Raw genomic sequence first — 21,545 nt, 5'->3', positions numbered from 1 at the left:
TCCCCAGCATATCTTTGGCAGGGCAGGCTCAGCTGCCCCTTCCCCCAACTCTCCTTCCCACGCATGCAGTGTGCTGGCAGCTTCTGGCTTCTTCTTCCAGGGCTCCCTGCTGCCACTGACTCCACTTGCAGCTCTGGAGGCTACCGCCACTTAAAAAAAGAAAATTAAAGCCCGTTTTAACAGTGGGCTTTGTTTAAGTGCAAGCAGCCTCCAGAGCCACAAGTGGTGTCAGCAGCTGCAGTGCTTGAAGCCACAAGTGGCTCCTTAAAGAGCCACATGCGGCTACAAAGCCACAGTTTGCAGACTCCTGGTCTAGGCTGAAACAGGGGTAAGGTGTGAGAGGGGTATAAGATCTGGGTTAGGAGTGTAGACTCTTGGATGCAGCCAGGGATGAGGGGTTTAGGGTGCAGGAAAGGGTGCAGGGCTTGGGCTCAGGGATGGAGATTGGGTGTGAGGTTTCTGAGGAGGGGGTTCAGGCATGGGAGGGGTTGCAGGGTGCCGTATTTGGGAGACCTTCATTTTGGGCAACTCCTGGCAAGTGGCAACATGTCCCTACTACTCCTTGGCAGAGGTGTAGTTACTTGGATCTGTGTGCTGCCACTTCCCACAGGAGCCACCCCCACCCACTCCTATTGGCAACTGTTCCTAGTGCTCAGGAATGGGGTTGGAACAGCCCATGGCGGCCCCATGGCCATTCTTCTACCTAGGAGAAGGAGTGACATGTCACCAGTTCCAGGGAGCCACACACAGAGCCTGCCGTCTGTGCATCAACTGGGCTATAACCAGGACCTTCAGTGAAGATCTGAAATGCCAGTTCACAGAGCTTTCCAGCTGGCACAAGTTCAGAAAACACAGCTTTTGCTGTGTTATACTGCAACAGCACCTAGAGTTGAGAGCCTAGGGTAGGACTTTGACAGAGCCCCCAGCCAAGATCTGGACTATCTTGCAAGGCGCTCTACAAACACATAAGAACTACTAAAGCCTGAACAGTCTACAGTCTACAAAAACAAGTCAAAGTGAGGAGAAACAGACACATAGTTATGGTTAGACACAGAAAGATTAAGTGATTTGGACATCAGAACTAGAGCCAGTTACAGAATCCAAGTCTGTAGTTCTGTACACTATACTCTGGACCCTGGTGCCGCTACTAATATTACATTTTAAAACACCGCATAAATGTGAAGGTCAATTGGTTTGTAACATAGTACTGTACAACAGTGCTGGCATTTACACATCCAAATGGCTTCCGTAAGGAAAAGTGGTTACTGTGCATGCACGTTAAACCCATCCTAAAGTATTTTTAAGTGTTACACAAAGTAATTTAGGCTGTACAAAAGAACACATACAGAGGACAAGCAGTGATGAAAGAGAAAGGGTTTGCCTCTTTATGTAGACTAAAAACTGGTCAGCATATCACCTATATTTGCTTCTGGACATCACAGGTCAGAAATTATACAGAAAAAAAGCCTGGGCAGTCCCCCACTGTCAGAAAAGTTAATTTAAAAATCCTCCATTTTAGAAGCCCACAATGAAATTATATCTAACTGACCTACCAACTAGTGTAATAACACTGAAATTGCAGAGAACTAAATATCCCTGAGTGGAGTAATGCAAACCTCAGTCTCAGTCCACCAGAGGTCAGGATATCACCAAAAAGTATAACAAGCATACAGTGTAATTATAAAAAGTAACTACATTTGCAACTTAATATTGGAAAGTATACAATAAACATATCAGTAGTTCTTATGCAGACACACTATCTGGGAAACTGTTATTAAAACATGAGATGTGAGAATTGGACACTATTTTTATACCATAGCTTAATTATATCTATCTCATGTATAGTTAAGTAAATCAAAACTTCAGGTGTAGTAAATGATCACGAAAAATAATTTTAAGTTGTCTAATATTTGAGACCCTGGACCTTCATAGCCTCACACAAAGCTGCATCCTGATTAAACTCTGATTAAAATGTTAAACAATATAGCTATGTTGACACTAGAAGCATCTGTCGACAGAAATTACTGTTGACAGGGTAATCTCGATAGAACCTCTGTCAACAGATTGGATGCGTCTACACTTGCATTCCTCTTTCAAAAGAGATACGTAAATGAGGGAAATTGCAAATGCGGTGCATAGATGCATGTTTGACACCTCATTTGCATATCCTTATTTCGAAAGAGCTTCTTTTGAAAGAAGAAAAGCCGTGTAGATGCTGCTCTTTCAAAAGTAAACCCCATATTTGAAAGAATCCTTTTTCCCTTCATTTAATGGGAAGAAGGATTCTTTCGAAGATGGGGTTCACTTTTGAAAGAGCAGCGTCTACATAGGTTTTCTTCTTTTGAAATAAGGGTATGCAAATGAGGTGGTCAAATATGCAAATATGCACCTTATTTGCATTTTCAATTTCCCTCATTTGCGCACCTCTTTCGAAAGAGGAATGCAAGTGCAGATGCATCCATTGCATCTACACATAACTTGCTCTGTCAACAGACAACTGCCAGACTGCACTGTCCTCTGGTGCCACAAAGCAGAATGGCAGCTCTGCTAATAGGGCTGCCCAGCGACCGGAAGCCCTCTCTGTCACCAGAAGTGTCTACACTGCACTTTTGTTGACAGTACTCTGTCCAGAGATGTTATGCCTCAAATTTTTGAGGGATAATGCTGTCAAGGAAAATGCAGACTTCTGTTGAGACTTTGTCGACAGAATGCTTTAAGTGTGTAGACGCTCCCTGAGTTATATCAACAGGAGGTCCCTTCTGTCGACAAAACTCTGTAGCGTAATCCCAGCCTATATGCTCAGGATGTTACAAATACAAGGGAACACAGCAAGAAAAAGATGCAGTTTCACACTGCAAAAATACATGGTTATGAATGAACCATTCAGTGATGCAAAACAGAAAAGGACTCAGACATTTCTTCTCCACTCAGAAGCGGCACTGTTTTCTCTCTCTCCTCCATATACTGTTTTAGTAGGCTCCCCATCTGGTTCCCTGGGTGGCTCAAAGCAACAAAAGCTTTCCTTCAGAAAGCTGCATAGGCTATAAGTGTTGCTTTTCTTTAAAACAAACTCATTCCCACCTCCATACACAGGGAGGAGCTGTTTTGTGCAGCACAGATACGTTAACTTGATCAGACAATACTAGAAGATACCAATTAACAAAAGGGAACTTAAGTAGGGCAAGAGCCAAGCATAACTTGAAATAATTCCTAAATGGAATTGTCATCTTATTAAGCAACAGCTCAACATGCAGCAACATTAAAGACTTGCGCTCACCTGTAACTCCTCCTTCCCAAAAGAGTGTAGGGTGAATGTGAAGGCAGCAATGAACAAAGTAACATAATGACCTTTTGTGGTTAACCCAAAAGAGATATTAACACCTCTAGGGCTGTGTCTACACTTAGTAAAAACTTCAAAATGGCCATGCTAATAGCCAAATAGAAGAATACTAATGAGGCGCTGAAATAAACATTCAGTGACTCATTAGCATGGCGCTGGCGTCAAAGTTCTGTGGTTCACTCGCCCGTGGCTGGTCTACACAGGGCTCTTTTTCAAAAGGATCGCACCAACATTGAAATCCCCTTACATCACCTGATAGGAATAATGGGATTTTGATGTTGGCAGGGTCCTTTCGAAAAGGACCCCTGTGTAGATGGGCCGCGGGCAAGTGAACCGCAGCACTTTCGAAGTGCTGCATCCAGCAGCATGCTAATGAGATGCTGAATAATAATGAGGCGCTGAAATGCATATTCTTCGATTTGGCCATTAGCATGGCCATTTCAAAGTGTTTAGTAAGTGTAGACGTAGTCTGGAGAGAGTTAATTGCATCTAGTCCTATAGGAACCGAAGTGCAGTTCAACCAAATGTGTGATTTTTAAGAGATGTGCTATTGCCTAGCAGATGCAAGAAATGTGCTTGTCAATATGAAAATCCACAGTATGACGCTATATCCCCCAATTATAAAAAAATATAAAGGACACATTGTCAGGTGTTGATGTTTGTTTACAGTTTTAAGAGATGTACAACATAGGACTTACCTTTTCTATTGCTGCATCATGAAAAGGAAGCTCTTCTGGACTAAAAAAAAGAAGAAAAACATTCTTAGTCGTGCTTACTTGAGATAAATTCATTTTTTCATAGGTTCTTACAAGCCTTTAGTCACCAAGGAGAATGAAGAAGGAGAACTGTTAACTCAAAAATACTGCAAGGCTGCCTGAAAGCACTCACAATGGCACAAAAGAGCACTGTAAGGGTATGTCTACACAGCAGCCTTATTTCAAAATAAGCTATTCCGGAAGAGCTACTCTGGAGTAGTTTATTTTGAAATAATGCTGATACACACAAAATGCCTTGCAAAACATCTGAGCGCTATTTCAAAATACAGCATCTAACTACAACACTCTATTTTGAAATAGAGACACTGGACTCACTATGGCTTATTTTGAAACAGGCTTTGTTCCCTATCTACACAGCCCCTATTTCAAAATAGCTATTTCTAAATAGGCACTAATCCTTGTGGGATGAGGTTTACCTATTTCAAAATAAGACCACCACTATTTCAAAATTATTTTGAAATAGTGGTTGCACTGTGTAGAAGCTAGCAAGTTATTTCAAAATAAAGGCTGTTATTTGAAAATAACTTTTCTGTGTAGACATACCCTAAGATTCTTACGCAGTAAAACATCTTAAGCAAAAAGACAGATGTCATAAGTAGAAAGAAAGCCATCTTTAATCAACATAGGTTAATTTTGCTTATAAAATATAGTCAAATGCTTATTAGAATACATGAAAAGATTATTTTCTGCAGTGAAAAAAATCAGTAAAATAGAACTGAAAGTCATTGTCCTATTGGATTTCTGGATGTACACTGTACAGTTTAAAATGAAATCTTTTCACCCAGATGTTTTCATGAATAGTTTTATCTGTTCCAAAATATGGGCCTGGCGCCTTGCAAACTTTAGTCCATTCTACATGGTTTTCAATCAATGTCAGTCCTGTTCAGTAAATTCGATGAGCTTCACTTTCAGTTAAGGGACCTGAAGATAGGAGGGTTTTTTTGTTTTTTTTTTAAATTTTTATGGGGGGGGTGGTTTTCAGTTTTTCAACATGCATGAAATCAAACAGCCTTTGAACTAGAGGGAGAAACTTCAATATTTCAATTATCTAGTAAACTCAGATTGGTGGGGAAAGAACGTGTACTGTAATGCTTTTAGTAAATATCTAACCCCTAAAGAGAATTATTTCTTTTCTCACTCTAATTCTTAAAGGCAGCATGAAATGATATCAACACTAACTGAAAATTTACTATTCAATGACTCTTTCAGGCTTTGTTAGCTACTTACATCGTGAGATGCAAAATTTAACCTTTGTCCTTGCTACCATCCAAGTTAATGTAGATTGCCTCCAACTAGCACTTCATTTTGGTGTGTATATTATCTGCAGCCTTTGTGGAATTCTAGTAGTTCATCAGAAATATTAATAGAGTTCCCATTTCTTGTTATAGAGCTTAGATGAACAATAAGGATACTAAGGCAAGTAATTCTTTAAATCTGTCAGAAGACTTTGCAGGAGAAATGTCTAGGTATATGAAATCCACAAAAAACACAGAGAGCCATTACATGCTAGCATAATTCAGTGCTGCTCCAAGTTGCACAGTGGTTAAAATAGGGGTTCTCAAGCAGGGGAGGGGAAATCAAAAGCCCAGCCAGGTGTGGAGACTGTCACCGCAAACCCCTATTAAATTAAAACCTCAAGGCTACCTCTACACTAGAAGCATCTATCAACAGAAGTTACTGTTGATAGAGAAATCTCACCAGAACATCTGTCAACAGATTGCTACTGCACACAACATGCTCTGTCAACAAAGAATTGCCAGGGTGCACTGCCCTCTGGTGACAAAGTGGGGTGATGGCTCTGCAAACAGCTGCCCAGGGAATCGGAAGCCCTCTCTATTGACAGAAGTGTCTACACTGCACTTGTGTCAATAGTACTCTCAACCGAGAGTTATACCTCAAATTTTTCAGGGAGAACTCTGTCAAGGCAAAAGCAGAGGTCTGTTGAGACTCACCTGACAGAAGCGTTTGAGTGTAGACACTCCTGGAGTTCTGTCGACAGAACTCTCCAGTGTAGACACAGTCCAAATTTTTAAGGGGGGGGTGTCCTAACTCATAGGCTTGGGCCATGGCTACGCTAGCCCCACCACCTGCGAAAGGTGGATGCTAATAAGCCACTTTGGCAGATGCTAATGAGGTGCTGCTATAAATATGCAGCGCCTCATTAGCATAATGGTGGCCGCACACATTTTGAAAGTGCCACTTTCAAAATGCACACCACCAATGTAGACAGGGGCCTTTTGAAAAGACCCCTGGATTTTGAAAGCCCCTTCTTCCCAAAACCAAATGGGAAGCATCTGCCAAAGTGGCTCATAAGCATCCCCCTTTCTAAAGAGGGGGGCTAATGTAGCTATGGCCTTGCTGTGTGAAATGGATCACCAATACAAAAGGTTTGAGAACCACTGGCCTAAAAGTACCCCTACCAGAGCTAGAAGGAAATTCCAAAGGTAGTTTAAAGCTTTCTTCCATCCCCTCATTGCTCCTGTAGTCAGAACTGAAGGAACAAAAAATCCAACACAATGTGATTAAGTAACAGAGTGACATTTACTTCTTTTTAAAAAATACTGGCATGTATAATTTGGGGTCTACATGTAAGTTGTACACTGATGAAAAATAATTACTTTATTATTAGACCCCATGAAGCAACACGTTCTCTAGAATTCACACGTTTAAGTAATTTGGCTTCCAGCTCACATACGGAAAGCAAACAAGAAAATCCAGACAGTTAATCTTTTTAACAACATACTTGCAGTACAAGAGTACCAGTTAGCTTGACAACATTTTACAGGCCTCTGAATAACCTTTTGAAAAGAAACTGCAAGGTGGTAACTTCTAACATGCTGAAAGATTTTGCACCCCATTATTCTATCAAGCATGTTTCTCTTTATACCTCAACTAAACCATAGCAAAGTAGTCCCTCAATTATACTCTGGTCACTTAAAATTAAGCCACCTTGAATAAAAATTGTAATAAATAGAATTTCGCTCAAAAAACAAAAAGGTGTTTTCAGTTCTTTAATCACTGCCTTCATTTTCCCCCAGTGATAATTCCTAAGCGGTTTGTTCAGCTGCATGCACCATCTGCCCACACCAGGAGATCTGGCGTCATTTGTGTGGCCGCATGAATACAGTAGCTGCATTCTGCTTGAACTTATGGATTACACAAGTGCCAGTTCCAAGCACAAGAGACGCCTTTTCTCAGTGCCAAGGCACCCAATATCAGCAGCACACAGGACAACATTCTAAAATCTTCATACTTCTGTGTCTCTCCTAGAAGACACATAGCTATTATACCACCAAGCTAAGCTGGTTTGGCAGCTTCACTTTTCAATTTGTGGTTTGTTGTGGGAGTTAGTTTACTACATACTGCATGTGTTGTACACTGTCCTACCTTAGGCTACCACACTGGGTAACAGATTTTGGTTCCACCTAAAGAAATACAGGAACTGACTAATTAAGGAACTGTGATATATAAACTTTATATAAATTGCCCCGCTGATTCACATAAAGGGCCACACGTTGGGTCAGAGGTCTACTGCGTAGACATATGGTGGCTTTTTTTTTCCCCCTGTGATACGTGTGTCTCTTTCCACTATGATAGATTAAGTTTACATCAGAGACCTCCAAACTGTGAGGCACATCCTTGGGAGCCGAAAGGGGTAGCAGGCACAGACCTGCCGGAGTGGGGAGGGAGTGCCACCTAACCCTCTTTTCCTCCCTCCTGGCCCTGCTCCAGTCTCACCCTCGGTCATGTTCCCAACCCCTGTCCTAGTGCATGGCCCCAGTCTCAGCTCAGATCTACTTCTGGCCCCGTGCCAGCCCCCAGCTTTGGCCATTTCTCTGTTACCAGACCAGGGCTGAGACAAGGAGTGGGGGGGGGACACAGCCATGGACCCAGCTGCCAGCCCCCACTGTAGCCTGGAAGCAGAACTGTCCCCAGTGTTGGTCTTGTTCACATCCCATCCTTGTTCACATCCCATCCCCAGCTGGCCTAGGGTCACGAGCACAATCAAGGCCCCTGACTCTGGCCGGGGCAGGGGGAGGAAAGATAATCCTCAAAACTTTGGGGAACACAAACGGATTAACAAATTAGAACTTAATCCATTAATGTTGGACTGGAGTAATATACGTAGCACCTCAATGGCACGTTAAACATGCAAGGGCTGTTCAAACGCTAAAAATTCCTCATGACACCTCTTTTAGGTATTATCTCCATTTGGCAGATGAGGAAACTGAAGTAGAGAAGTTGAATGCCTTGGCAAAGGCAGCAAAGTGACAGAGTGGACTGGAACTCAGGAATTCTTAGCTGCCAGACCTACACTCAGTCTAGTGGATCACACTACCCATGTACATATGCCAACACACACAGGTTCAAATGTTCAGATCACAGGCCTTTTTTTCTCATAGTGGACTTCAATCACCCTGACATCTGCTAGGAAAGTAAGATAGCAGTAGATAGGCAATCCAGGAAGTTTTTGGAGAGTGTCGGGGACATCTTCCTGGCACAAGCGCTGGAGGAACCAACCAGGGCCAGTATGCCTCTTGACCTGCTGCTCACAAACAAGGAAAACAGGAAAAAAACAGTAAGAGAAGTAGTAGTCGGTAGCAACCTGGTCAGCACTGAGAAGGAGGAAGGAAGAAAGAAGAACAGCAGAATACGGACACTGAACTTCAGAAAAGCAGACTGTGACTTCTTCAGGAAACTGCAGGGCAGGATACCCTGGCAAGCTAACAGAAGAGGGAAAGGAAGTCCAGGAGTGCTGGAGCTATTTTAAAGAAGCCTTACTGAGGATGCAGGAAATACTATCCCAAAGTGCAGAAAGAGTAACAAACATGGTAGGCAACCAGCTTGGGTTAACAGAGAAATCTTTGGTGACCTTAAACAAGAAAAGGAAGCTCACAAGAAGTGGAAAATTGGACTGATGTTTAGGGGATATATAAAAGCATTGCTTGTGCATTCAGTGGCGTAACTCAGAAGGCCAGAATATAATTTGAGTCGCAGGTAGTAAGGCATGTGAAGGTGAACAAGAAGAGTTTCTACAGGTATGTTAGCAACAAGAAGGTGGTCAGGGAAAGTGATGGACCTTACTGAATGGGGGAAAGCAACCTAGTTACAGATGATGTGGGAAAAGACTACTACTGAGCTCCATACAAAACACAAGACATCCTTTTCCGTAACAGAACTAATTTGAAAACCTTTCTGGTTGTGTAAAATTGAACTCACACTAGCAAGTTTTACATGGAAACTACCAGAAATAGTGGCTTCTTCAAAAGAAATTTTGTTGGGCACTGAGGCACTTTTGATGGTTTTGCAAATTCTTGTGCTCAGAAAACCAAACAAGGAAGAAAGCTGATAAACAAGTGAGATTTTCCAAAAAATTCAGTGATTAAAAATTCACTTCGACACCCTCTTTCTCCCCATTTTTCAGGGGATAACTGAAGGTTTGATCTTACACCTATGCAAACAAAGTCAGTCGGAGTTGTGATACTGGCTTCAGAAGGAATGAGAACTGAAGCATTAGTCCCCTGTTAACTCTAAAAGATGGACTGAAGTATTTCTGCATTGGCTACAGAGACAAAATTCATAAACAAACCAAAACTATTAACATGGTGATCACACAACTGTGTGCGCTATGTCATCGTATAACTTTTAAAAGATATACTACAAGAAATCCTCCTGGGCTGCATTTACACTATGAGATAAATTTGAATTTAAGGCACTTAGCTTGATATTATCTTCACTGTAAATACCATTAGCTTGATTTAGGGAGCACTAATCTTGAGGTTACAAAATCGCTGTTACCTGATGCGTCTAGCAGCACGCTCAAATTGAGAAGTTCAATTAAAGGGCAGCGTGGAAGTGCTATGTCCTAAAATTGAATTTATTAGCCTCCACCCGTGTCCAAAGATATGTCCAAAGATATGTGGGCTGCACCTAGGTCCCAGCTCCCTGCTACTAGCGGGGATCTGGGAAACTGACCAGGCTGCTGCACTCCTGTGGCGGAAGCCAGGCACCCTGCAGCCGGGCGGCTCAAGTCGCGCAGGTCCAAGAACCCCTTTTCTGTGCAGTTCAAGCCGCCTGCAGGACCAGGCATCCCACTGCCGGGCAGCTCAAACCACCTGCGGGGCCAGGCACACTGTGGCCAGGCAGCTCAAGCTGCACAGGGCCAGGCACCCCATACCTGGGGAGCAGGAGCCATGCGCAGGGGCAAAAGCCCATAAGCAGGCAGCCACCCTGCAGGCACCCCTGGCCAGTGGCCTCCAGCAGCTTTTCCATTGGAGCCGGTGAGTGGCAGTGTTTTTTGGGCTTTTTTGGGGGGTGGTGCAGGAGTGTTTGAGCATTTTTTTGGTGGGGTGTTGTTTTTGGGAGGTTTTTTTGGGGGGGGGAGTTGGGGTGGGACTGGGATTGGGGGAGCATGTGGGGAGGGAGAGTAAACCCTCACATTTAAGGGATATGGGGAAGAACAGACAGCCCTATTAGTCCAGTAAATGGAGAGTTTACTGTACTAGCAGGACCCGGGAAATTGACCAGGCCTTCTGTGCTGTCAGTTTCCCAGGTCCCCCAACCTGCTAGACCCAGGAAACTGATAGCACCGTGGCACCTGGCTCAGAATGCGGGGCTGAGGGAACTGTGGGATAGGTTCCCACAAAGCACTGCTGCAACAGTCAATGTTTGATGATTTCAGTGTGGAAGCAATGTGTCGAATTTGTTGGAAGCTTGTGGGAAGTGAGGATACTCAAAATCAAAACTTAGAAAAACCAGCATTATAAAATCGATTTTAATAAATTCAGATTTATTTTGTAGTGTAGACATAGCCTTGCACTGCCAGAGGAATGCATGAAATGTGATTCTATTACCTACATCCTTTAGTTATGTGTTGAATGATGACAATTCATGCTACCCCTCATGCTTGGGAGGCACTCTCAGTAAACATCCACAAAGCTACATCTCACACACACACACCCCTTCAAGTCCCTCCTGAAACCGTTTTTCAGGATGCCCACACAAAACTTAACAGCTAGCCTGGTGTTGTGCTATGACCATTTGTGGTGTTTTCTGTTTGAAGTATGACCATGCACATCATTGTTGCTCCCACAATTATATAATTGCAACGACTCTTACACAAAGTGAGATGCATGGCAAGATAGGGTTATGCAGCTTGCAGGATAAATGACCCAGAGTCAATCTGTAAGGATGTTAGAAAAGCATGTTAAGAATAACTGTGGCCATTACGTGGTAGGTAGGCTAGAACAACCCATACTGTTGGAGAATTAGAGGAGATAATTCTACGTGTTTAGCCATATCTTTACACCTTGGTCATTTAACAGACAGCCCGTCTATTACAATAGCTGTTGATTAAGAGATAAAAGGGAATATGAATGTCTAGACAAACCTTGGTTAAAATTTCAATGTCTCTCTAAAGTTTGTGATAAACTTCTTAATGGATAAATTACCTTATGTTAATCCATGTAGTTAATAACCATGTCTGGGAAACGGGGTACATTAAAAGCTGGTTGTTCACCCAGGACTGAACAGCCAAAAGGCTGTTTTGAAAACTGTATAAAAACCCTTTATGTCCAAATCCTTTTTAACCTCAGATCTGCTTCAGTTTCATCAGGGAACGTCTGAGTCACAAGACTGGTATCGCCAGTCCTAAACTTGATTTACCCTGAATATGGCCATTGGACAAATACCCTAAATTCTGAAGGAACTCTTTATAACTAGAGGTCACTATCTCTACTCATTCTGATCTCAGAACAGTTCCCATACCCATATATACACTGATCTTTTTAACCAATACTGTTTTGCCAATAAATTTTTATAGTTTGTTTAATAAGACTTGTCTGTAAGTGTGTATTTGGAGAACATCTGGAACATTATTATGGGAAGCAATATGTGCATCCTTTGGGAATGACAGAACTTTCTTATATGATGAATTCAGGGATCCTCGTCATGTTTGACTTACATGTTTGGGTTGAGGCTTAAGGCTGGTTTGTTTAGTTTTTTTTCCACAGGAAGTGTGTTGTTGGCTTCTGGGCAACCAGTAAGGTATCATATAGGCTGTTTTATGCTAGCTTGGTAAATCTAGTATTAGAATATCTATCAGCAACAGAGATTGGCTGATTTATTCTTTGCAGGTCACCCTAATTGAGTGACCTTAGTTGGGTCCCCTGTGGCTCTGGTTATACCATTGCATGTCACCAGTTTGGTCTTATACTGTTTAAATGTGTTAAAATACAAAGCTGTCCATCCATAACACCATCACAGGATCCTGGGTCTGAACAATTTAAAAAGGTTTTGAACTCCATGATTTGGTATGCTCCAGAGCCTAGAATTCAGTCAGACTTGCGGCTTAATTTTTAAACAGGAATGAAAATAATACAAAATGATACAGATAATTTCTTGACCTCAAGGTTGTATGATATTTCAAGAGTATTTGTTTGGCATATTGTTGGTTATGTTTTGTAATCTTCTTAAATATGCAATTAAAATATATATTTTTAAAATTGCTGAATGCCTTTGAAATTACCATAAACGATGTTTTCCTGTTCTAGTAAAATGAACCTTGAAATTAATTTTGACTTTCAGTTACGAACCTAAGGAAAAAAGCACTATGCTCATCTTCTCAAAAAAAGTTTGACTGCACAATATGTCATAAAGACCAAAAGGTTAACTGGAGCTGAATTTGCTTTTTTAACAGTACTTCCTCAACAATTCCAACAGTACTGATTAGCAATGCATAATTTCATGAAGTAGAATCAGTTTAGGGAAATACATCGCATATTATAAGGCAGAATTCACAGTATACCATGTAAGGTTGTAATACAACTCTGATAATAAATCCCTATTCTCAGGAGCAAAAAAACTTCATAAGAAAATAAAAGCTCTTCCAGTCAACATCCCATATACAAGAGCTCGATTCCAAAGGGAATTTGCAAAAATGAATTAAAAACTAAGTTTTGAGCTCAATGTATTTGACAGTCTGCCTTTGGCAGAGACCACGAGGCTCTCCCCAGAGAAGGGTGAATAATGTCACTATCTTGACTGACAGGCCTGACTCTTCCTCACATGCAGATGAGAAGGGGAAAACCCTGCCAGCAAGCCCTGGATGTGAGGCAGAAATACCATACTGAAACAAGATCTGCATTCATAATTAATCTCTGTAAAGAACAAACATTTCTTTGATTTTTTTAGTACATCAGAGCAATTTGGTGCCATTTAATGACATCATTAATGCCTGTCTGGGCCCAAGAATTGAAGAATATTGGTTATGTTCACCATAAATTACGGCTTTCTCACATCCTACAATAAACTCACTTAATGCTAATATAGCTTTGCTAATACACAAAGTTAATACAACTTTGATATGAGGGGTGGTGACAGTCTATATATATTTGTGCCAACATCAATTAAAGTTACAGTACTCCCATTTTTAATATTCTTGATATAAAGCTGCAGTAGTCTGGTGTCCATCTGCAAGTTATATCCCCTTGTAAATTTCTACCACTTTCATATGCCTCACTGTAACACAAACACATGTTTGACATCCAAATTTAAGTCACTGAGACCAGTTGCATGAATAAGGGTTTGCAGAACCATGTCTATTACTGGTCTTGGAAGCCATGGTGTTATTCTGAGCTATGTGAATGTACAAACGATGTAGTGATTGTATTTTAAAAAAATCTAATGTTTTATGGAATAAAGGCAATAGTCAAACAAAGCCAATGGATAAATACACTGAAGTGAAAAGAAAAAAATTACTTATGCTTTTCAAAATATTTCCTACTAAAGCTAGATTTAAAAATCAATGCCTTCATTTGGAGGCTTTTAATGGAGTACCTAACAGTTCTTGATTCAAATCCTTTTCTTTTCCATCATTATTTTCATTTTTGCTGCCTGCTGCACAAATGCATTAGGCAGCCAATAAAAATTCAAAACACTTAAATAATACAGTTTGATAAAAGAAAATGGGTATATACTAGTCGCTTTGTGAGAGAAAAAGTACTGATCTCTGCTGCCTGATATATGCCTCAGGCAACACAATAATCTCCAGCATTAGCAAACTATTCTGAAACAGGTACCATATGTAAAAAGACTCTTGAAATAAAGGGAATAGAAGTATGAGCTAGAAGTCCAGCTGTTGTAAACGGGTGCAGCGCCACTTAAATCAATACTTGACCGAATCAAAGCTGCCTCAATTTACAAAAGCTAAGAATCTGGTCCAATATCAAAACAAAAAAAATCAGTCATGTAGCACTTTAAAGACTAACAAAATAATTTATCAGGTGATGAGCTTTCGTGTTAACAATTGTTATCAAGACCTCCGTGCTTTATATATTGAGTCTGTTCTGGTATGGCTATGATCTGAAGAAGTGGGTCTGTCCTACAAAAGCTCATCACCTAATAAAATGTTGGTAGTCTTTAAAGTGCTACATGACTGATTTTTTGTTTTGATAGAATACAGACTAACACAGCTACCTCTTTGCCACTGGTCCAATATCATTTATTAAGGTTCTAAATTTCAATATTTGAGAATTAACTGATAGGCTTTAATTTTTCAAAAAAGCTGTATCAGCGTACACTTTCCATAATCAGCCCCAAACAATGTTTGACATCCACATCTTGTTAGTCACAGAACAAACAGAATGGTATCACTCCGCAGTGTTATACTCCAAATTCAGACAGAATAATTTGGTGAAAGCAACAAAAAGCAGGAGGAGGCATAAGGGTGGGGAATAAGTTAAAGGCAGGTTATAATAAGCTTAACTTTGTTGTTATTACTTGTCTTGAAAGTTTCCTGTTTAAAAACCGTAAACTGATGGAGAAATCTCGAAATTGTTACAGCATACTTCTGACCAATAGATTTTTGACCAGTACCTATAACCAGAATTGCAAGATGAAATGAAGAGGAAAGTGGCTGCCACCTTTGGTAGCTCTCTTCTTTTAAAAAGATAAATAAATAAATCCTTCACAGACAATAGAAATATAGATAAATCTAGAGAGATGAGACAGATATACAACAGTCCCTCCAGTTATGTGAGGGTTGCGTTCCCACATACCCCCACATAACTCAAATTTTGTGTAAGTCGGGGGCAGCTTTTTTCCCCAGCAGAATTCATGTTCTGCATCCAGGGAAGCAGCAGGAGCACCTGGAGTTCTTTTGGAAAGGTAAGTCCGGGGAGGTCGGGGGGTGGGGTGTTGGGGAGAGGTAAGCCTGGCAGTGATTTGGGGCCATGGGAGGGGAGTAGGGGAGTTAAGCCTAGGGTGAGTGAGGGCTGCAGTGGGGGCAGGGGAATGGAGCTGAGCCAGGACTGCACAGCCCTCTTGGGAGTTGAGCCAAAGCCACATGTGGAGGATGGTGAACCAGAGGCACGCAGGGGTGAGGGTTGAGCTAGAGCCATGCATGTGGGGGGGGGGGTTGAGCCAGGGCTGGGGGAGCGGGATTTTGATTTGCACTTAAATGATGTTAATGCAAGTTAAGCGCAATTTAAGATTGCGCATTTTGAGAGATTACTGTACAAAATCCTACCTAGTAAATATGACTATGAATAATATAGATCTCAGTAGCTAATCAACAAAGGAAGGACAGGGTGGAATTTGAGACCTATTGCTTTATCATGGTATACCGGATGAGCATCTAAAGTAATTAATTCTGACTGAGGCCAACTGAAGTATCCAAGCCTATGTGAAATGACGAATGCTGCCTAGTCTTGCAAGGGAATGTTTCTCAGTAGTTTGGTAGGTGAATTAATATCTTTTACTGGACCCGTTTCTATGGGTGATATAGAGACGCTCTGAAGTTTACACAGAGCTCTTCTTCAGGTCATATTTCAGTGATTTGGTGATTTCTATACGAAGGAGTGCGATATCTCTGGCTACATGTTACCAGGGCTGGCTGATTGGAGAAATAAACAAGGAAGTGTGCTTTTTGGTGTCCTATCTATCTACAGACTACTCCACTTCAATCTTCTCCCTCTGATGCTAGATAGCCTGAAGACCAGGAAGTGGAGGTATTATGCAACTGCTACTTAATTTCAAGGCCATCAAATGCTGCCTCTCCTACATCTGTCATATCTTATGAGAACATCCACAAGCTTTCGGAAGTTGTAGTTTTGTGTGAGAAATGCAAATAGAGGACATCTAGGCTCCTTGGTAGTATGTAAACTTAAGACACTGAAGTATACAAGCAAGAGAAGTTGTACAAGGTGTTACACACTTATCTGAGGAGGCAGAAGAGGTAGTAGAAACCTTAGCTATTGATATACCTCAAAAACAACAAAGTCCTGTGGCATCTTATAGACTAACAGATATTTTGGAGCATAAGCTTTCATGGGCAAAGACCCGCTTCCATAATGATGTATTATTTCACACAAGCAATAGGAGAGGCTCACATAAGTAGTATATTAAAATGCGTTTACCCACAGGGGTAGAGCTGCAGTTGTACATGCTTTAATTCTGGTATTTCTTGACCCTGAGTGCTTAAAAATCTAACTTACAAACACCATTCCAGCTAGCTTCTAGCAAGGACATAACATTCAAGTTTACACAAAAAGATGTTCAAATTAAAACAGAAGACATGCTTCACTGGAGTTTGGGTAACCTCAAAAATAAAAAGGTGGTCAGCTTCTTTACACAAATTCTACTTCTTTGAATAAAATACTAACATCTGAGAAATGAACAATTATGGAAGTCAGCCAGATCCAAAATCATTTAGTCATCGGGCTTTCAAAAATCAGGCATTCTTCAAATTAATACCATCGTATGCGCTGTAGGATTCAAAAATCACCAGGCTCCAACGTTCCATCTAATTTTTTTACGTCCATGTGCAAAATGAATTTTGTTGTGCGTACCAATATGGACGTGAGGTATTGCACAACAGAAGTCATTCTGCACATGGTTGGTGTGTGCCCCAAGTGAGGCCAAAGGGTTTGGATGCAGGAAGGGGCTCAGGAGGGTGGGGGCTGTGGCTGAAAGTACAGGCTCTGGGGGAAGGTGGAGCTGAGGAGGTTGGGGTGCAAGAGGAGGGTCAGGACTAGGGCAAAGAGTTGGGGGTACAAGCTATGAGATGGGTCTGAGAATGAAGTGTCTGGGGTGCGGGCTACCAAGCAGACTACCCCCAGACTTTTGTCACTGCAGCAGCCCAGAGCCAGGTGAGAGGCACTGCTCTACTACCCTGACAGGTCTAGCAAACACAGATGGAGGAAGGGCACAGCTTGGAGGGGACTAGACAATGGGTGCCTGTTTCCCAGCTGGGGCAGCTGGGGCAGCTCCTCACTAGGACCACTTGGCAGAGACCCCTCTCACCCAGCCATAGCAGCTTTAGGGTTTGGGGAGAATCACCTCTCCCTGCTGTAGTCCTGAGCTCCTGTGTGGGGCTTAATAGACATTCTGTGGCGCTTAATAGATGGCCATGCAGCTTATAGGGAACTCCTGTTTATCACAGTGACATCCATGTGCCATATTCTGACGTCATTAAGATTATTTTACGCAAGGTGGGTCATGTGAAATATCATAAAAAGGTTGTGATTTACTGGATGCAATTATCCTATTTTTATGCATATGTCACTTCTGTATCTGAAGTTAGGGCTATTGACTACGTAACAATAGCAACTGTGTTTAAACCTGGGGAATGCCCTCCAGACGGTATGCAAACAACCTGGATGGGCCATTGGAGAAAGAACAAGACTTTGAAGATGATACTCTTCCAGCTCCCTGAGATGTCTCCTGGGATGCTTCAAACAACCTGGGATTCCTGGTTGCTTTGACACTTCAGGATCATGCCATCTGGTACTGGATTCCATCTTGAGCTGCAAAACCAGGGTAGAGACCAAACTGGCAAAAAAAGGTTTCTTGCCTTATGTAAATCCTATTTAAATCTGGGAAGTGACATAATCAGGGTTACTTCTTCATTCAATCTCTGCCCAAAATGACTGCTGAATACACCCAGGATTGACCTGAGAAGAAAGGACTGAAGACAGGCTGGAAAAGGTGTCTGGCCTGTGAAAGAAGTGCCTAAAATAACACTGAGCAAATGAAATTACTACTTGTAACTAACTCCCCGCACCTGAAACAAATACTCACCACTTATTTCACACCCACAACAGAAGCACTAGCCCAGGAACCAATCCCTGCAACAAACCCTGATGCCAACTTTGTCCACCTATCTACTGCAGTGACACCATCACAACGGCCTAACCACCCTGCCAGGGTCATGTTTGGAACCAGTTTATTAAAATAGTAATAATGACGATGATAAAGTGTCACATTACCTATCTTCCAGTCATCTGGTACAGAGGCTGATTTAAGCACCAGCTTCCATTCCTCAGTTATTGATCAGAATTTTCCAGATCTGAAGAAGAGAGTCTGTCCCATGAAAGCTTATAACCTAACAAATTATTTTGTTAGTTTTTAAAGTGCTACAGGACTGCTTTTTCGTTTTTTGATTCAACAGTTTGTCATTCTTCAGTTTCATATTTGAGTTCCTTCAGAAATTTGGGGTGGATACTACATAGTTCACGGCTATGTCTACACTACAAAATAAATTTGACTTAAATTCGATTTTTAACCTCATTCATATGAATTCGAATTTAAGTGTCTACAAAGCATCCTGCAATTCGACCCATTGTTATTCCGTGTCAAGTTTCTGCATCCCCATTGCCCTAAGCATGTTCGAGACTGTGAAAAGTGCATTGTGGGTAACTATTTCACAGCGCCTTAGCCCCAGATGCTTTTGGGTGTTTCATGTTAGAATTCCAGAATGCAAAGCACAGTCCCAGAATTCAGAGCACCCAGTAACAGAATTCAGCCCTCCCCAAACCCACCCAGGTTCCCTGTGCCATGCATCCTCTGCAGATGTTGGCATAGCGACAGGAAGCTGTACTATCCGTCCTGTCCACCCCTGCCTGGTTCCGTCAGCCATGTGTTCACTGCGGACATTGGAGTCGCAGTGAGCAGCTGTGCCTTCAGCCCCCTCTCAAGCCTGCCCGAGTTCCCTGTGCCGCGCGTCCTCTGCAGATGTTGGCATTGCAACAGGCAGCTGTGCAATCAGCCCCATCCACTCCCACCCAGTTTCATCAGCCCACACATCCAGACCTTTATATTTGCAGGCCTGGGCACTGCAGAACTCAAATTCTAATTCAAACAAAAATTCGCAGGCTTCCTGTGACCTTCCTGTGCACCTGGACGGAGAGCAGTGGAGAAAGAAGTGACCATATATGGAGAGTCAGCATGTAGCTTTGTGGGATACAGATGGGACACTTCTGGAGGCTATTAAATTCCAATTAAAGACATGGCACTTCCACACTAGCCTTTATTCGAAATTTTAAATTGGAAATTGATGCTATACCCATCCCGTAATATCAACATTTTGTTATCAGTACTAGGGCTCACTAATTCTAGCTAATGGTATTTACAGTGAAGACAGTGACATTTGAAGATTGTGCTAACTCCTTTAAATATGATTTTATCTCATAACGTAGATGCAGCCCTAATGACTTATTACTGTTTAGTTGATCAATTAGTTCCCAAAAGTCCTCTACTGGCACCTCAATGTGGACACTTCCTCAGATTTATCTCCAAAAATTAACCAAACAGGCAGGGGAAATCTTCTTTACACCCTCTGCAATGAAGACCCATACAAAGAATATATTTAGCTTCTCTGGAACAGCCGTGTTTTCTCTGTGTGCTCCTTTAGCACTTTCATTGTACAGTGGCCTCACAGATTGTTTGGCTACCTGATGCTGATATACTTCACAGTACTCTTTTTTCCATGTCTTTTGGCAGTTTCTCTTCAAATTCCTTTTTGGCCTGCTTAATTATATATTTGCATTTCATTTGCCAAAGTTTGTTCTCCTTTCTATTTCCTTCCCTAGGATCTGACTTCCAATTTTTAAAGGGTGTCTTTTTATCTCTAACTGCCTTTTACTGTAATTTACCCACAGTGGCTTTGTAATCCTTACTGTTCTGGGCATTGTGTTTTGTTTGGGTATAAGTTTAGTTTGAACTTTTACCATTGTGTTTTGAAACAGTTTCCATGCATCTTGAAAGTATTTCCATCATGTGATTTCCTTTCACCTCTTTCCTGGGAGTCTATTCTGCAACCTACTATATCTGTCAGCATGCTTTTCCTGATATTCAGCTCAAATTTTTCTCTTTATTAATTTCATACTGTTAATTCTTATTACTGTACTTCCTGTAGTTCCCCATGAACACTGTCCCATTTATGGCCCCTGTTGCCTTAATTTAACAGCAATTTATCTTGGCAATTCACTTTTAAAAATTGCATTTTAATAACCAAGCCACACCAATTTCTTTTTTTAATACTCAGCATCAATATTACATCCAAAATTCATCAAAAGAAATACAAAATGGAAAATAACATTAATGTGAATAATCTGAATGGTTTTCCTGGGGCAGCAGTTATTAAAAATGGAGTGGTATGTGTTCAATTCAAACAGTACTAAATCACTGTAAATAACAAATTACCACTATAATAAGAATTAGAACTGACCAAAGTTTCACAATTGGTATCTCATTGTCTTTTCAAATTACAGGTAGTCCCAGGGTCAGGCATTTACTGTGAAACAGAATCTCACTTTTATTGCCAATCTGTCACCTTTCCATAATATTATATGCAATGATACCTCCTCCTGCCTACTCCACGCAGTCTCAAAGAAAGCTCTAATACGTGTAACAATTATTACCAATATTAGAGGAAGCTGGGAAAATACTGGTGCCACTTTGGTCTTCCCGAGGAACATAATAGCCAGCTTGTACAGGGCAATCTTTAAACAACAAAGCCAGTCCTTCCTCGTGTGACAAACAAATGCTGAGGACACGAGGAAAGCTGCATAACCTGGATCAATCCCTGCACATCAACAAACTGTTCTTTGAAAACCTCCAAATTTTCCTTTTTTATTGTTCCTTCCAGAGTTCATAATGTAAATAGTCACAGAAGCAGCTTGTGTGTACTTGACTACAGACAAGTGAAGTAACCTATCCGATTACACTTTTCTGTCCTAAGAGCAGTAAGTTTAGCCTTATGGTGTGTACAGTCATAGAACCACTGAAGGATTATGCAAACAGGATGCCACATTCTAATGAGTAGGAGGAATGAAAAAAGAAAAATTATGAATGATAATCAAGACACTGCATTCTAATGAGGAAGACTTAATTTTATAATAGGTTCCATACATTCTGCAACACTCCAAAGCAGCAAACAGGAAATTGTGCAGCAGTTTAAATTAAACTTTAAAAAATAAAAGTTTTCTATAAAATAAAAACGAATTACACAATTGGCACAGGGGGAAAAACACCCCTTTTTGCAACCAAGATGGCACCTGATGGGCTGGTGTCCTACCCAGCCCTCCAGCTCTGCCAGCCTGGGTTTCCCCTGCAATAGGTTGCTGTGTCAGACTCTCTAGACCCCTTCC

The 21,545-nt window shown here is 41.5% G+C and overlaps 1 protein-coding gene across 4 annotated transcripts in view; it reads right to left on the bottom strand.

Annotated features, from left to right (window-relative positions):
• Window positions 1–21,545, bottom strand: part of USP6NL (USP6 N-terminal like) — a 242,932-nt gene that overhangs the window by 110,880 nt on the left and 110,507 nt on the right. For all 4 annotated transcript variants that reach the window (XM_075017960.1, XM_075017968.1, XM_075017974.1 and 1 more), the window contains one exon: window positions 4,039–4,078. In XM_075017960.1, the coding sequence (XP_074874061.1) occupies window positions 4,039–4,078 (40 nt within the window). The remainder of the gene's footprint in view (window positions 1–4,038; window positions 4,079–21,545) is intronic.

This window comes from Carettochelys insculpta, chromosome 1 (genome assembly GCF_033958435.1).
Source record: "Carettochelys insculpta isolate YL-2023 chromosome 1, ASM3395843v1, whole genome shotgun sequence".
NCBI classification, from domain to species: Eukaryota; Metazoa; Chordata; order Testudines; family Carettochelyidae; genus Carettochelys; species Carettochelys insculpta.
The sequence above is the reverse complement of the archived record's forward strand: the minus strand, read 5'-3'. Positions and strand labels throughout refer to the sequence as shown.